General features: G+C 39.6%; 1 protein-coding gene across 2 annotated transcripts in view; it reads right to left on the bottom strand.

Moving 5' to 3' along the window:
- The window catches only part of LOC103134328 (glutamate receptor, ionotropic, kainate 2), a 75,628-nt gene that overhangs the window by 20,203 nt on the left and 37,316 nt on the right, over positions 1-18,109 (bottom strand). For both annotated transcript variants that reach the window (XM_007546522.1, XM_007546539.1), the window contains exons 7-11: positions 4,966-5,109; positions 4,043-4,150; positions 3,800-3,913; positions 3,465-3,671; positions 752-975 (exon numbers count right to left, since the gene is read on the bottom strand). In XM_007546522.1, the coding sequence (XP_007546584.1) occupies positions 752-975; positions 3,465-3,671; positions 3,800-3,913; positions 4,043-4,150; positions 4,966-5,109 (797 nt within the window). The remainder of the gene's footprint in view (positions 1-751; positions 976-3,464; positions 3,672-3,799; positions 3,914-4,042; positions 4,151-4,965; positions 5,110-18,109) is intronic.

The following is an 18,109-nucleotide window of genomic DNA, read 5'->3' as shown; positions in this document are numbered from 1 at the left end:
GAGAACACTGTATTTCAGATCGGACTGCATATTTATAGTCCGGTGGAAATAACCAGGTACATTTTTGCATGACTGATGTGGTATGCGATGAACATAACGCATAGCATAAGCAGAGAAAAAGAAGGTGGTAATTTCATGAAACTACAGAGGGCTTGTTTTATTTGAACCAGAATACATTTTTACAGTAATTTTATGGTAATTACTTACCCTGGCCAACTGCAGAAACAAATGCTCGTAATTTGCATATTCTGAACTAACTTAGGTGACAGTTGCTGCTTTCCTCTCGTGTGATCATTTTGCCGGTAACATTCACTGAGATATGCATTAAACCCAAACCTCTCAGGATGAAAGGAGAAGAGCCCTAGGGTTAACACACATCACACTGCATCAGCTATGCATCAGGAATTTAAGTGTGAGAGGTTCATCAAGATAGCGTAAAGAACCGTCCTCCAACACATTTCTTGCCCTTGATCAGGAGATATGGCAGCTGCATTCACAGTAGCAGCGTTTGTGCAAAGGCACCTTGCACGACATGAGCTCCATTCACAGACCACACTAGTGTAGGTCTTAGTGTATTTAAGGCAAATAATTTGTCCTCAAATATCTTTTATCGTAACTACAGATAAAAAAAAAAAGAAGGCATTTTCCTGTTCCAGGACAAAGTAACACCTGTATGTCAGGATAAAAGCCAGACAGGTTGACGGGAAGAAAATTGGTAGGAGGGATAAAATCAGAGGGATTGACATGTTACCTGGCTATGACAAACAGCACACAACTGACACCCAAGCAAGCCAGCAGAATATACATCCAGATATCCGGTGAGAGCGGGTTGAGGAAAGAGAAGACCCCTGGATTGGTGCCGTTGGGCTTGCGGTATAGGATACTTATCCCCAGAGTCATGAAGGGCTTTGAGAAGTCAATGACCTTCTCCCTGACGTAGGTGATGGCCAGAGGAGCAACAGCAAGGTCTGCTTTCTGCAATCAGAAAGTAGAGTTAGCTTCGTTGGGGGGAGGGGGGAGGAATACATGACACATAATAGATATAGACAGACAAACAATGGAACAATCAATCTAATGACCAACTGAATAACTGCCCAATTGATCAACCAACCAAGAAACCATTAGACCGGCCAATCAACAGGCAAGGAAAGAAATCAACAGTGCAATCAGTCAACTGAATGGACAAACTGACACCAGAACAATCAACCAATCAACCAAACAAACAGACCAAAATTTAGGTAATTCATCAAACAACTATAAACGACTCTCCAAGCAGCCAGCCAACTAACAAATAACCAAATAAATAGTAAATGAATATTGTTAATATCATTGCGTAAATAATGACTGATTTCCATCAGTTAGACCTGACCTTACAATGAAGAAGAAAATAACCAATGTAAGAAAAAAAAAATAGAAACTGGCATTGATAGTGCTTCAGCTAAACAGAGATTTTCTGGAAATTACAGGTATTACGTCTAATCCTTCTTATGTTGCGCCAAAGGTGAGTCACAGAGGCAACAGTCTTTGCTGTAGATTAATGTGTGACAAATTAACCTTGTGTCCCCTCTGAACATAACATTAGACCCTTGGGCTCCTGCTTAGCACTTGTGCCTGAGTATTTTTACATAATCCTTCCTAGAATTATTTAATTTTGTACAGCAGCGGTGTGTACCCCCATTTAGTTTTGAGTTCTTACTCAAGACGCTCTTTGATGTTGTGGTTGGCACGGACTTCTTCTCCTCATGGCTATCATTGCTCAGATAATAAAAAAGAACACCAGCTTGTATTTTGTACAAGCGTTGCGGGATATTTTTTTACAATCTACTCAAATTATTCCAATAGTTTACACCGACAGTAGGCAGGCACTTAGTTTCCATGACACTCTGATCACGTGTGGCTACCGTTAAGGTGTAAAAAAAAAAAAAAAAATTCCCGCATGATGGAAGATGTTTTTTAGATATTTTGTTATTTCTCAAACAAAGTGGATTTAGACATTTAGGACATCTCCTATTGACTTTGTTCATAATTAGCTTGGAGATTGAATAAAATGTACATATTAATACCTTTTACTGATTTAAGTTGCTTTAAGATTTTATTTGTTTTGGAACATCAAAGACTAGATTAAATTATCCAAAGACTTGACTCTGCCTATTGTAAATAATCTATAAATACAGCATGCAGTTACTGACTTAAATGATCTAAACTTAACTGTCCACATTGTTTACTTGTTAATACCGTTAGCAAATTAGGCAATCACAAGGGAGCAACTCTATTTAGGTATCTAGACTTGATAAAAATGACCTGATGAACTATAGAGTTTCAGAATGGGGAATCAGGGAAAATTAAGTGACTTTAAATGGGGCATGGTTGTTTGTTCTTAGTTCTGCAGAAGCTGCTGAATTACTGGGATTTTCACGCACAACCGTCTGTCAGATTTACAGACAATAATCTGAAAAAGATAAATATCCGGCAACAGTTATGCTGTGTTGTCAGTTATGTTGTCAAACATGCCTTTTTTTTGATGTGAGCTACAGCAGGAGAAAACAACGCTGGGTGCCACTCCCGTCAGCTAACAACCAGAAACTGAGGCTACAAAACGCACACAGGCTGCTGTCTGGTCTGACAAGTCTTGATTTCAGCTGCAACATTCAGGTGACGTGACATTAGAGTGGTGTATTGGAAAGAGTTTGGGGCCGCTTAATACTAACTCAATACTTTTAAAGTTCAAAAGCCTACCAGAGTAATAACGCTGGCCATGTCCAACCCTGTACGCCCATCTCCTCATGGCTGTTTCCAGCAGGATAACGCGCCATCTCACAAATCCTGAATTCTTGAACATTGACAATGAGTTCCCCCATACTCCAGTGGTCTCCACAGTCACTAAATCTCAATTAAACAGAGCACTTTTGGGATGCGGTGGAACGGAAGAGTTGCATAATGGATGTGCAGCTAACAAATCTACGGCAACTGTGTGACTCTGTCATTCCGATGAGGGGCGAAATCTCTGAAAAGAGTTTCGGAAACATTGTTGAATCTACAAAACAAAGCATGAAGGCAGTTCTGAAGGGAGAAAAAAAAATGGTCCAAATTGGTATCAGCAAGGTGGACTTAATGAAATGACTGGTAAGTGTAAATCATGTGTAATAAAACCTGACACTTCAGAACAGCTGATTTTACAACTCTGTGGTTTTGAAAGAGCTAAGGTGACGTGGATTTATTGTTAATTGATTCAGTCGTTAATTCACTAAAGCTGTCTAAGTTTCTGGGTTTGTATCACAGATATTCGCAGCACACAAATAAAAGCAGTAGCACTGGAGTGTAATCTCATTTTGAAGACATACTGAGTTTTCAAATGAGGTTTTTTAGAAAAGATGAGCTCAAGTCTCAGAGAGGGGGCAACAACAACACACCTGGGCTTTCAGCAGAAATACGCATGCACATCGCCTTTGTGAATGTCGACTCACGTGGTCCATGAGCTCCCGCACCATGCCGTTCCACTGGCCCGTACCCTCGTCCAGTGATCCATACTTCCCGTCTTCCACTAATCGCACCTCGTAGCGAAACCCGAGGATCCCGGAGAGTTCCCTCAACAGGTCAATACAGAACCCCTCAAAGCGGTCATTCCCATATAGAGGCTTGTCCGATTTCTTGAACATCACATACGGCTCCTCCTGTCAAGAAAACACATGCTGGTGTAGAAATCAGAGGTTTTTTTTTTTTTGTTTGTTTGTCTTTTTTGCTCAGCTGACACATTTCTATACTGTAAGTGTGCAGTGCTTGTGTGTTTTCTCTCGTTTACCAGAATGGTGGATACGCGCAGGGATTTGTTTGCCAGGGAGTCAGTGATGTTGGATGTCTTGCTTTTGTGAGTCTCTGTCATATTTAGACCGCTGGGAGGATCCCACGTTCCAATCTGTTCAAACAGTTTAGTGTCAAGTTCACATCACCTTTTGTGACTTCAAAGCAGCAAGAAACAACATTTTGCTTTTAGCCAAAGCATCAGACATCACTCGGCATCAACAGCGCCAAATTAAGGACACACCTTTTCCAGCCCATCCTCCTTCAGGCTGATGACGTCCAGATCAAAATCTGTTCGGAGCCCATTGGTCTTGTTGAACAGAACGCGTCCCGTCAAACCATCCCAGTGAGCCTGGAAAGCAGAAATATGCTGAAGTCTCACAGCTTCACAATAGCCTTTCTCGAGAAAAAAAAATTTTTTTTCTTCTAAACTTAACATTTTTCTCTACTAATTTCTAATTCCAGCTGGCTCTCCCCTTCATCATAACAAGAAACAATAAAGCAGCAAGAACAGAGACAGGTTTGACAGGTAAGAGTTCATTATGCATGTGGTTCATTGGGCTTGAAGTTTAACATCAAAGCCGTTTGGAGGAACAGACGGGCGTTGAGAGCGACGGGAGAAGCAGGATGAGGTGTGGATGCGGGGTTTGGAGGGGCGGATGGGAGGTTGTTGTGGTGGTAGAAGCACCGGCTGCACAACAATGGCTCATTGTGAAAATTACCTGCAATGATACCATCCGCAGAATGAAAGAGCTTTGTAGAACAAAGCAAATGGCTGACCCTGACCAGAGTTAAGGAGACGGCAAGGCTTTGATAAAAACACAGGAGGAGATAAGCGCAGAGAAAATGCAGGGGTAAAGAGAATGAAACATCCCTAAAATAATTGTTATTGTGAGTAAAGCACTGTTTTCTTTGGATTCCATTTTCGAAAAAGATTGCAGAGGGTGTGAAGGTTGGGAATTGTTGGAGATGTTTACGTCCGTTTGATTATGATGATCACCACGAGGGACAACAAGACAAAATGTTTTCGATAGAACAACAAAAAGAAAAAAAAGAAAACGACGCCGAAATTGTTAAGTGAAGAGTAGCACAGCACGAAGCAAACGCATGCAACAAAAGAGCGAGCTCCAAAGTCCAGCCCATGTGAAAGCGATGGCCTGTTTTTACCTCTTTGATAAGGTTTATGAAACGACCTCCAAAGCGCCACGGCTTGTGGCGATTACACTGCAGAGAGCTGACGGTGATTTGCTGCGACTGCTGCACTGCCACCGCCACCACATGCACGGCGTCGTACATCAGAGCTGCGTCCGTCTGCAAACAAGAAGGTAACATTATCAGACGTTTTTACAAGACCTGTTGACACCTCCGTCTGAATGACCTTCCTTCTCCTCGTCTCATCACTTGCGGAGGGAGCATAAGAAACTATTTAAAGTCTTCTGTCCCTCTCTCCACTTGCGGGAAACTTAAATCAGGATTATCACCAGCAGTAAATGCCCTGAACAAATGGCACTGTGTCTTAGCCTGTTAGTAAAAATATCCGACCAGTGTCTGAGGCAATCAGAAACCTCTGCTAGACAGAGTCTTTCAGTGGAAGGCGGGCCTGTCAGTGTAAAGACTAATGGGGCCTGATGGGTGTGCCTATTTTCCACAGAAACCCGCCACCAGTGGAGACAAGACCGTTTTTGACAGGCTCACTCTGCATGCAGGTACAGAAAATGGAAAATAAAATGACTGGGATGCACACTGGATTACGTAACTCAATTACACGATGCAGGGCATTATTTTTTATCAAAAATTTCCACAATAAGTCAGGTTATAGCCACAAAATGTACGTATCTTTTTGTCATTTCTTGCAATAGAGCAACACAAAGTGATGCATAAATGAAGGAAAAGGATACCTGCTTTTTTTTTTTTTTTTTTTTTTTTTACAAATAAAACCATATGAGCTGCGTAGAGCTTTGATTTCAGTCAACCCGAATCTTCACTTTGAAGGACTATTTTCAGCTGCACGTCTTCCAGTAATAGCTCTGTCAGGTTTGCACATCTAAAAGATCATTTTGTCCATCTCGTGATTGAGGATGTCGGTCCATGTACGTCTTTTCAAATGACTGTTGAGGTTTCTGTTTAGAACTCATTCTAATAAAAGAACACAGTTTGATCTAAACCAGTTTATTCTAACTATGTTTGGGGTTGTAGAACAGCTGCAGGCCTCCTGGAGGACTGCTCTGTGTCTAGCCCCATCAATATTCCCATCGTATTCCCCGTTGCATGATGCAGCCACTAATAAGTCTCACAGTGCGCATCGTGTGCTTGGACTGACTGTATCCACCACATGTTATGACTAACATATAGATTAAAACGTTTACCGTCGGTTTCATCTGACTAGAGAATCCTTTTTCTCATGTTTGCTGTGCCGACCTCATGGCTTAAGGCAAACTTTCTTCAATTCCTTCGTCTTTCAGCAATAGCTTCCGTCTCATCAATTATTCATAAAAGCCAGATTTGTAGTTTCCTATCAATAGATTCTCCCATCTGAGCAGTGAATCTTTACAGCTCTTCCACAAACCTCTGTAAGAGAACATCTGTATTTATACCGAGAAAAAATTACTTCAGCGGGACTGAATCCAGACGCATCACAGAGTTTTCAACTTTTTTTTTTTTTATTTGTAACACATCTGAACACGTATCACTCCCGTTTCGCTTCACAATCACGCACTATTTTGTTCTGAATCCCACTAGGGCGCACGGTGCTTGTGATTGCAACTTGACTTGTCCACCAGAGCCTCCACATAACTCTGGAAATAAGTCATAAGACCTGTAAATTCTCTAGCCTACTCTGACATGCTGGGATTTCTCTTAACTGCTTCAGCAGGCACACACACGAGTTCCCTGCATGCTATCTGTCCACTCAGTTTGAGACACTCCACATTTACTCTAGTCAGGTCAGCTCAGGTCCTTTTTACATGGTCCCACGCAGGCTGAGATACACTGCGCTGATCATATTTGACAATTCCTTGATGACTAACTTGCAAGGTGATGTGAAAAATTCCTCCAAGGACTACAACTATTCGGTATTTGTCGTTCCTGTCAGAGATGGTGAGCAGGGTTGCAGCTCATCTCATGTCGGTTCCCTGCGGGATCTATTTTTACATGGAGCAGGAACGGGATATATGAAGGCTTCCAGCAGGGCAAAATTATACTCTATATGGCTTTTTCAAGCCTTATTAATGGTTACAGGGTAATTACAGAAATCAGCCTTGCACCGAACAGCTTGAGACAATGATAATTTGATTACATTCGAGCATATAAAAAAAAGAAGGTGGATTTATTTATTTATTTATTTTTTCTTCCCCTCTGCTTTTAGAGGTGGTAGCTGCTGATGTAAAAGGCAGTAAATAATGGTATAAATCTCTGAACTGCTCAATCCACCACTGCTTTGCAGGGGAAGAGAAGGGCTAATGTCTGCTTCCTCCTTGTATCGGCGAGCAGTGTGTCAATGTGGCGATCATGACAAAAGCTGATTATGAAAACAGTCTGTAATTTCAGTGCTCTATTTATTGGATGAAGGGGAGCTTAGCACGCGGTCTCCAAATAATATTTTCTCAACTAATAGGGAAGTTTGTTATGGAGTTATCTTTCAATTACCGAGTTATTTAAAGTCAAGTTGGTGGATTAAATTCTGTGTGTGTGTGTGTGTGTGTCCTACAGCTAAAAGTCTGTAAAGATAAAGACAGTAATATTCACATGCTATTAGAAAAGTACATGTTTCCCCGTCAGTCTATTTATTTCACAGATTTAATGAATATAATTAATTCTTTTGCCTGTCTCTTATGCTTTTGTTAGCCACAATCTTGATTTTCTCCTTTCAGCAATAATCAGTTTAATTTCTCTTTCGTCTGCCGTCAACTGTATGCCCTGAATTTTCAGTTAATCAGCCTGGCTCTAAATTTATTCAGGAGGAGGGGAAAAAAATAAAAAATAAAAAAATGCACTTCTGGGAATAAATATCTGACAGCTTGTTTGACAGAAAAACAGATACAGTCTGAAAGTTCAGCCTGGAAGTTTATATTTAGTTTACTTTTGATTCTGAAATATGCCTGAGTCTGAAATCCAGCTGGATTGCTTTAAGCGCAGCCTTGATATGTGACAGCAGGCTGACAATTCATTTTATGAAAGCTTAAAAGACCAACTTTAACTTCTTCTGCGCTGCTTTTTTTCCTTCTCCATGAAGTTCTTTACTCTACTGTGTAAATGAGTCCTCGTAAAAAAAGAAAATAAAAATAACAGGAAAATAAATGACTTTGATTTTTGTCTCTTTTGCGGTAAAAATACAATCACTTTTGGTGTTCGTATCATAATACCGTATTTATTTATTTATTTTTTGCTGACTTAGATGAGACCTTGCTGTAATTTAATGCTGTTTTTTTTCTTTTAATTCTACAAAAATAGCATAAAAGACAGATAGGGGGCAAGGAATTGATACAAATCACTAAATCACAACAGTGAAACCACATTGGCACAGGGTGAATAGTACTGATGCTCAGGTGCTGTTTGCTCAGTACGCATACTGTACAGTTCATATACCGTCATGTGGAAAAAATGAAAAGCCATCCTATAAAAGTTTGTGTGTTTTTGAAACCTGCATCAATTGTAGCATTTCAAAATAGTCTTAAAAAAAGAAAGATTTAAATGAGGGCAAGTATTTTAAGTTGCCATGATGGAAACTTTGTTATTCAACATTACTAAGGTATATCTGGATATTTGCCACGATCAAATACCAGACATTTAGTCTGATGTGCTCTTTGACTGTCGAAGAGCAACCTTACCTCAAAAGCAGACTGCAAGAGGCTGAAAGAAGTCTGAACGTCAAAATAATCATTTAAGTCTGAAAGAAAACATGTGCTAGAATATTGTATTTAGGTATGATTTATCTCCACTAAAGTTCCTGGTTCACTGATTACTCCAATCTTCTTTGCAATGGGATTTATTTGTTGTAATGTTAATCAATGCTAACAAAATAATAAGATGGTGAAGATCTCGCTCTATTGTAAAGATTTGAAACAATAAAATAACACGCTAAAGCACATCGCATGCCTCTAGGTTATTTTGGTACAAACAATTAAAAGTGCAAATTGAATTCCTGAAATTCTGACAACATTGCACATGTGTGGCAGCCATGCTGGATATTGAACTGTAACAGTAGTAAGTGTCTCCAGGACTTCCAACATCCTGTGTCAAAATTTTGACTTCAGTCGACATTCTATTTGGATTTTCCTGACTTGGAATCTGGAGATTCCAGCTTCACAGAACACATCAAACACACCTTTGGAGAATATTGAGTGTTTCAAACCGCAATAATATATGACGCGGGAGCTTGCCGTACCCTCTGCTTTCTCCCAGCTGCTTCTGCCTGAAACTTTTGTGCACTGATGATTAAAAACAAGCTTCTGAGTGTTCAGCCTTCTGCAGGTTGTCACTGTGGACAGCTTTGGATGGCATCTTCATCTACTCATTTTCCCCGCTCCTGGATGGGGAGGTATGGGGGGACTGTAGCTAATTTATTCATCATCTGACAGCATGTAGCCCCGGGTGACATCAGTACAAATGCATATATCATTACAACCCAAATGTATTATCATCTTGGCTTTACTGAATATTTTTAAAGGCAGCATGTTTTCTTGACAGTAGCAGTCTGGTCCCAAAAATCTATTCGGCAGACTGCCAAAAGGATTGATCCCAATCTGTGAGACAAAGCGCAAAATGTATGATGCATAAACACCCCTACTGCATCCAGTGGAGCTAAAGTGTAGTGTCTCTGCTTAAAAGGTCAGAGGTGTTATGAAAGTAAGAATGTAAAGAGACCTACATTATGCTAGAAAGATTATTTAGTGGTCAGACTAATTAATTTAACATATTTTTTTCTAATTTAATATGATAAAAATGTGCTTGACATTGCTGAATATAGGAGCATTATTAGTCATTTGAAGTTGCTAACACTTTTTGTACAAAATGAAAAAAAAAAACTGAACTAAAACAGCAAACCAAGAAAGACAGCAGCTAAAAAAAAATAATAATAAAAAAAAAAATTCACATTTCCCAGTAAAATTTATCAGCTGCGTGGAGATGAAGATCATTACAAGTAATCCCTCTCATAATGACACTCAATGCACTGTTTGAATAGATGGCATGAAATGAATCTAAGGAAACCCATAAGGGAAAAAAAAAGAAAAAAGAAAAAAAAAGAAAGATTGAGGAACTTCCGTTAGAGACTTTGCGAGGAGTCATATGTCTAAAAGCGCTCTGGAAATGGCTCATAAAGTGCAACCACAACAGTTTGCTAGCAGCAGTGTAAAAATGTTTTATCTGTGCACTGTAGAAGATGGGACTTTGTTTACGATCACATAAAAATTGATCAGATGCATCCTTTTGTTTGCAGGCGGGATATTGGCTGTGCCACATTATAAATACAGATCTGAAAGCAACTGTGTTTGCCAAAATAATCCACCGATTCCACCACGGGCCTCTTTGTTTGACCAATTTAATTCAGTCTTTTCTCCTACTCATTCAGACTTCTCTCTTCCTAGAAATTGTTCTATCCTCCCATCTTTTAACTTTACATGGCTGTGATACATCAAATTTGAGCGTGGGTTTCCAATTATTTTTAAGGCAGGGATCTTTTTTTTTTCTTTTTTCCCCACTTTGGAGCCGAACAATCGCTCGCAAATCCCTATTTGCTGGAAACAAAAAGAGACTGGCATCAAGTGGAAGCGAAGATCAAGGGAGGAAAAAAAAGATGAAATGATGGCTCACCGCTTTGGCAGATTGCATTCAATTTAAAAACAATTCAAGAGCTATCTTGATATTTATTACAGAGCCAAGCAAAGATCCTCTGGGGCATTTTAAGTGCTTTAAGTGGAATCAATTTTGCACCTTCGGGACACTCAGAAAAGGGAAAAGGTCTCAAAGAAGATACCCAGAACCTTCGCATCCTCGCCTCCTCTGTCTCTCCCCACCTTTCGACATCCTCCTCGAGTCCCTGCCATCTGGAATTGCAAAACCTCTCTTGGCTCAGTAAATATACCAGTCCTGAAGTCATTTCCTTCCTGCAACAACTCACTTTCCCTCTTTCCCCTTTTATTCTTTTGTTCTTCTTTGCATTTTCTCCCTCTCATAAAAGCAATACGTGAGAGGCATGCAAATACTCACGTGCAAAAACCAATTAGCAAGATGTGTATGCACCGTGAAAACGCTTGGAAAGAAAAAAAAAACAAAAAGAAAACATGATCACTCCGAGACACGGTGACGAACCCCCCAACTTGCAAGCTTCCCATCGGCGTACCTCATTTGTTGTTATTGCTTGCCGTTTCCTCATTTAGAACAGGTGAGCCCCTCTCTACTGCAGGAAGCTCTTGTACGCCAGTGTCTGTGTGCGTGTGTGTGTTTACACAGATATATTCATTTCTGCAGCATAAGTATTCACACCACTTCTCCATCTGCGCACATTTCCATATGATAATGCAGCACCCTGAAAAGCGACATCTCCCTCTCTCCTTACCTCCTTCCAAACAGCTGTCCTCTTCCAGGCTTTCCTCTACATAATAAATAAACAAACACACTCAAATACCTGGCCCGGTGGTGGGGCCTGCACTGCTGCCACTGATGTGTGATGGAATTCTACTGTTCATACATATCATATACATATGATTAATGCTAATGTAATTAGCATGAGCCTGTTATTCACCATGCATCACCGGGCTGCAGCTACAAGGCACAGGCAAGCCACAAGCAACACATGAACTGGCAAGCCGAGGCGTTTACCACAAAAAAATAAATAAATAAATAAAAAATAAAACGCAACAAAAATCCTGGCAGCGCTGCCATCAGCAACAGAGTCACAGTGTCAGCGGGAGAGAGAGAGAAAGTCTTTGTTTTAGTGGAACTGAAGTCGCTCTACCCTCAGATCACATACGGACCCATGGGGTTTGATGATTTGATTGAAGAGGGAGGTAATTATTCATTTCATTCCGGAGTTTGTATGGATTTGTGCTGCTTCATCGAGCGCACAGTAAAAGTATTGCAGGGGAAAAAATAATGTCTTTTTTTTTTTTTTATGTTCAGGAGGCAAAATATTTCAGCAAACGTTTAAACGGAGCTGCACACACATTTATTTTTCACCCCTGGCAACGGTATGTTAAAAGCCTTAAAATGAATTCAGCTTTTATTAGAAAAGCATAATCTCACACTAACTATTTTTGAAAAATCTAATCTGTAATACAAGTGCATTTATTCAGTGGGGAAAGATGTCATGCCTTTATATAAAACAATAAAACAACTGTAGGCACAATTAGTGGTATTCCTGTAGTCTAAAGAGCATTTATGTAGTTTTCTTCTACAAGATTTCAAAGTATATTTTGCTTTTTTTTTTTTTTCTTTAAGAATTGATGGTGGTTCAAAAAATTGTGACACTAGAACGTTTGCTTATTTATTCATAGAGGATTTTTATCCCCACATTTTTTTTTTCACTCAAACTCTAGAAGGATCCAACCATTTTTACAGAGTGATATTATTACTCAGTGTCCTCTTACATTTATATATTTATCATGAGTGCAAAAAATGTGGCCAGACATTTTATTAGTAACATGCCAAGGTTAAAGCCTGCTGCTCATAATGGACACCAGTGAGAAATATCTAGACTTTATCACTGCTGACCAGGAAGGTAATTGGAAGTAAAGTTAATAAATTAAAGTGAACTCGGCGAGGACGAAGATTTATTATGTACCCGATCTCATTACCAGGAGTGACAATTTTGAAGAAATATATTCATTTGGCTAATACTGATTTGTTTGATAAAACCCACAAAGACCAATATCTGTCTGTCCAAAAGCAAATCAGAAGCCAGCTGTTACGTTATTATCTGCAATAACAAGGCTGAGATGAAATACAGCTTAGGGAGGTGTCTGATTGCGCCCTTATTCATTCAGCATGATGGCGACAGACGTACAGCCAGAGTCATAAATAACTGCTCTAGCGTCAACTGAGGGATAAACAAAGAGTGCGTAAACAGATGCTATGGTTCTGACGGCGCCCTCATCTCAACATGTATGAGTCAGGCTGGGACAGACACTGAAACAGAGCATGAACTGTTGGGATGATGGAGCGTCGACTCTGGGTCCGACAAGTCAGGCCGAAGCAAAAGTGCCTCAAAATGTAATACCATAAAGAGTCATTCGGGGCGCGTGATCCTAAACGTGTTTGGGTTAAATGCCTAAGTGTCCCTTCCTTTACACAATACCTAATCAGTATTTTTTCTCAAACATTGTTTTAAACATTTTTTTTGTTCAATTCTTTATAATAGACTGATTTACAGCAAATGATCCTCCTTAGGCTTCCCACCTGAAGACAGTCAAAAGCCATGCTGCAAACACTGATCATTTCCTCTTCAAAACACGTTTTGTTTTGACTAAAACGTTTTGTTTTGACTAAAATGACAAAACAAAACAAAAAAAACAACAACAAAAAAACATAGTTATTGCACAGTCGCTCCATTTTCCTTATAGCGTAAAAATAGCTTAATAAAATGACCCTTTTTCAGATTAGTAGTTGATTACAAAAATTTTCTGCAAATTTAATGACAAGCTTTTGATTTTATTCAACCCTTTCAATCAGCTGGGTTCCAGTGCGTACAAGTGCCATCTGTCAACAGAAACCACTGTGAAAGCAAAAGCATCCATAATGTGCAGTACAGTAGTTGTTGTTTTTTCTCCCCATCAGCTATATTTAAGGTTTAATTTCTTAATTATTTTTAATGAATCATTGAGATACTTTTATGTAATGAAACAGAACGGCTTTGGGCACATTATCCGTTTTATATTTTCGAAAATGATTAGAATATTTATTTTTTTAACTTAGCATCATAAAGCAGCATTTATTGATCTTTTATTTTTAGCCGTGTTTATTATTGTTACTGTATGTTTTTTTGTTGTTTAGATATTTACGTTATGTGAACCTTGGCACATGCTTTCGATCCAGGTAAACATATTTTTCTTCTTGTTGTGGATGTGCATTTTTATGTAGAATAATTTTCAGAATAATGTGCCGTGGTTTTAAAAACCCCCCACCAAACTCATGCAGTTTGTGGTGCGTTCTGCTGTGTTGGGTTTGCAATCTGATAAATACCATCCGATTTTAAATGGGCCTTACATGAAAATCCTTTATAAACGTTTTTGCCTGACAGCATCTTGCATGAATTACAGATGCATTTAATTTTAAGACTACCACATCATTCAATACTACTTTTCCCTCTCTGGTTGCTTTGAACAGCCTTCGTTTTTTATTCAGTGAACTTAAAAAAAAAAAACAGTTGAGGGATACGCTGTTGATATATTTCAGCAATTACATGGATGATACTTCCCCTGCTGTTTTTTTGTTGGTCTTGCATAAACAAATAAAACAATATTTATGCTAATAGATACCGCTATCGCCATTTCTTATAAGTACTAGATACAACAAAATAAATCTATCCACAACCTTAGAACGTATTTATCACATAATGGTGGAGGCGTATTAGTCTGAGGCAGCAAAATGAAGAAAGAAGCTGTAACATTGCAATTATATAATAAATATTATGTATGTGAAATCATTACCCTTGCAGAGTAATTAAAAACATAGCAAAAAAAAAAAAAATCAAGTAATAGCCATGTTGGTTTTACTGCTTATAAATTAGCTATTTAGTATAAGGCTCTCATATTTCAGTTTATACTGAGCAAATAAAATCTGAAATTAACTACTGGGAGTGTTTTAAGGATGCTGTTTCTGTTGGTGAAAACACTGATGGTCATAAAATGATGCTCATATGACTCAGGTTTATCCTTTCCAAAATACCAGAAACTGATTAAAAAAAAGCAATTTTTATGGTATTTAATGTGATTATTTTGAAATCATCTTTGCTTTTCTTGTGTGTGTCTGAGAAGTCTGCACAGACTTGGATTGCTGCCATAAATCTGGTGCCAAAGACCTTGAATAAGAAAAACTGAGTCTGCATTGACAAAGTCTGAGAAGGACAATGAAAAAAAAAAACAAAAAAAAACGAAGGCTGAAAAAACACTGAGATGAGACATATGTGATTTATGGGTCATTTTATATCTGTCTTAGGTCTCCTAGTGGAAAATGGAGAACAGGCGGTGTCAGATCACTTCAGCGGAAAAAAAAAAAAAAAAAAAGCCCTGGAGTGAGATTCAGCCATTTTTTCTCTCTCCTTCTCTCTCTTCCTCTCACTCTCTTCCTTCCTGACTTTTCCAACTCTGTCTATCTCTTGCCTCTTTGCTCAATGTGTTCTGCTGGGGTTCCTCCTCCCATCAGCCTTACATCCCTTTTGTTGATTCTCTGCCTTCGCCAGCTGCTCTCCACAGTATTTCACAGAACTGTGCGCCAGCATTGCTCAAAGTGGGGGGATAAATGGCAGGATTTGTGGTTCCTCCTTCACTTTTCTTTCTGTGCAGAAATGTAAACGTTTTTTTACCGCCACTTCCCCATGCTGCGGCACCAGACGAGTTCAGCTACGTCTAATAAAGATTTTGACACTTCTTGGTTATAGATTCATCAGGATAGTAGACGGATTTATTTGGCAGGCTCATTCATGGCTTCACTCTAGATTTAACCTCTTTTTAATGAGGGATAAAAGACCATAGAGTAGATTTTTTTTTTTTTAGCTTTAAAAGGTCCGGTGGGAGAAAAAGCTCTTAGATGTTCGCGCACATAGATCAGCTGAGTAATACAGTACCGTCAACAAAAACTAAGCGAGCAGCGAAACCTCAATTTTGATCATGGAAATGTGCTCTAACTTTACTGAAATTACCTTTTTGTTGGAGAATAACTTCTTTGATCACTGGTTGTTCATATTTGTGTCTTTGGTGTGTGTGTGTGTGTGTGTGTGTGCTGCCCTGTAGCTTAGGAAAACATGGTGGTGCTCGTTGCTTTGCAGCATTACTAGCGTTTGCTATGCAAAATGAGAAAGTAAAATATTAATTTAATCAAATATTAAATAATTAAATTTACTGAAGTGACTCGGTGGTTCACTAGATTGTATCTGATTCAGGCAAAGAGGTGGACAGGCCACAAGAATAAAATTGGATAAAGATGGCTGATGGAGCCTGAGAAGTCACAACAATAGCAGTGACGAAAAACAAGACGCCAAAGAGTAACAAGAGAAAAGCCAGGAAGTAGCCTCTGCATATAATTGTGTGCGTGTAAACGTGTCGTTTGTGCATCCATCCGTTGTGTGCAAGGTGTCAGCATGTTTTTGTATGCATGTGTTTACAGAAGTGGAGGCAGAGGTTGTCTTTAGTTGAATTGTGGAGAGGAGCGGTGTGTGTGTGTGTGTGTGTGGGGGGGGGGGGTTCAAAGGACCCTCGCCAGATTTGGAGGCAGCCCTTATTGGAGACCCTGAAGAGTCTTGGGAGTCGCTGCTGGCTGACCCCGTCCCGCAGAGCTCCAGCCTAACACCGTCAAAATCATACAGTATAATTTTGACCCCCCCACTGACTGCAAGAAGGAAACCCCAAACACAGCACCGACTGAAAACTGAAACCTCCATACGCCAACAACAACACTGCAGCCCAGAAAGAATCAGGTAATTTGGAACAGTCCTCCCCGAATCCCATCCCTTTCTTGCCTTGCTGTCAAAAATTGTGCTGACATTTTATTAAAGAAGAACAAATAGCGTTAACTTCTATAACACACCTTGAAATTGGGAGAAAACTATTCACGCAGCACAGTGCTTCTCGGTCCTGGTCCTGAGGGACCACTGGCCCGAATGCTTCAGGAGTTTCCCTTCTACCGCACAACGGGCCTGAATAAATGGGTGGTTAACAGGCTTCTCCAGCACTTGATAGCATGGCAACACTGACACCAACACAAATAAACTATCTGGGTTCTAAGTTCGAATGGTTTCCCTCCTTCTTTTTGTCTGAGTTTGAATTTTTATGAAGCTTTGATTTAGTTTGAATTTGCCCTGCCCTAAAAAAAAAAAGAAATTAGGTAATCGGAGTAATAAATACATTTAATGCTGTGGTGTCTGCATATGCAAATTCATTTTATTTACAACCACAATGTGGTAGACTAAGTGACAGACTGCTTCAGCTGTCCCTCGAGCCAAGCCGCTCGGCTGCACGGTTAAAAATATCTCAAACTGTGATTGCACACAACAAACATCAAATACATTGCGGTGCCTAACTATTTTATTAGGTCTGACAAAAGAGGCTGTGATTGCTCAGAGCTGCGGTGTCCCACATGACCCCTCAGGCAGCAGCATGCAGCTGGCAGCGCAGTCCGGTTCAGCGTCCTCTCCAATAAATGCCACCCCAGCCAGCATACATCTGATTAAGTAGCCATTTTACATGATAGCCCGTCATCGTTTCCAATCAATCTTCAGACAAATGCAGCTCGAAAGACTTTTGTAGATTTGATCGTCCCTTGGCAATAAACAGGGCAGGATGTCGCGCCTGTGATGAAATGGTGAGTCACGTAGGTTTTAAACCCATCGTTTCTTACGGGGAGGAGTAGGCGATAAACTCTACAAAGTAGTGAAATGGGAAAGGAGGGTTTGCTGAATGGCTAAGCAGTTCTTTGAATCTCACTTGCCATCTGGTGAGCTCTCGTGGCCAGAGAACAGGAGGCAACAGAGGAGACAGTGGGGGAGGAGTGTGGGGTCTGTGGAGGGAGTCCCAACCTAATTCCTTGAGTAAACATTATAGGCCGTCTTAATTACATCAGAGTTTCAGCCAAAGACTGAACATTTTATTTTTTTTTTTTTACCAGAGTTTGGAAGGAAAAATTCTCAATATGAATTCAAGCCCACGTTAAGAAAGTTTTCAACACAGAAACTAAATAAGGGCACGATACGTCTTCAAAAACATTTTTTATTTTTCCAAGTATTCTGTTTATGTTAAAATATTTAACCGTTTTATAACAAAATAAAAAAATACATAAAAATATATAACCCCTCCCCCCCATATTTTCAGATATATTCAGGTATATTTAAAGCTCACACCACTTTCTTGCAGTAGCATTGCACTTCTAAGCATTTTTGTGTGGCAGGAAACATATGATGGTACTGATTTGTAAAGACTGTAAGAGTACAGCCTAACTAACCATTGGTTGTGAATAACAATGACGTTTGCACCTGCTTCTTAGCTTCGCAGTGACACTTAGCTAAAAGGTCATCAGTTTTTAATTAATTTGCTGTATCATCAAGAAATGAACAGCACCTGACCTTGAGCATACTGATGTTTACGCAGTTGTAAACATTTCACTA

This window comes from Poecilia formosa, unplaced genomic scaffold (genome assembly GCF_000485575.1).
Source record: "Poecilia formosa unplaced genomic scaffold, Poecilia_formosa-5.1.2 Scaffold1, whole genome shotgun sequence".
NCBI classification, from domain to species: domain Eukaryota; kingdom Metazoa; phylum Chordata; class Actinopteri; order Cyprinodontiformes; family Poeciliidae; genus Poecilia; species Poecilia formosa.
The sequence above is the reverse complement of the archived record's forward strand: the minus strand, read 5'-3'. Positions and strand labels throughout refer to the sequence as shown.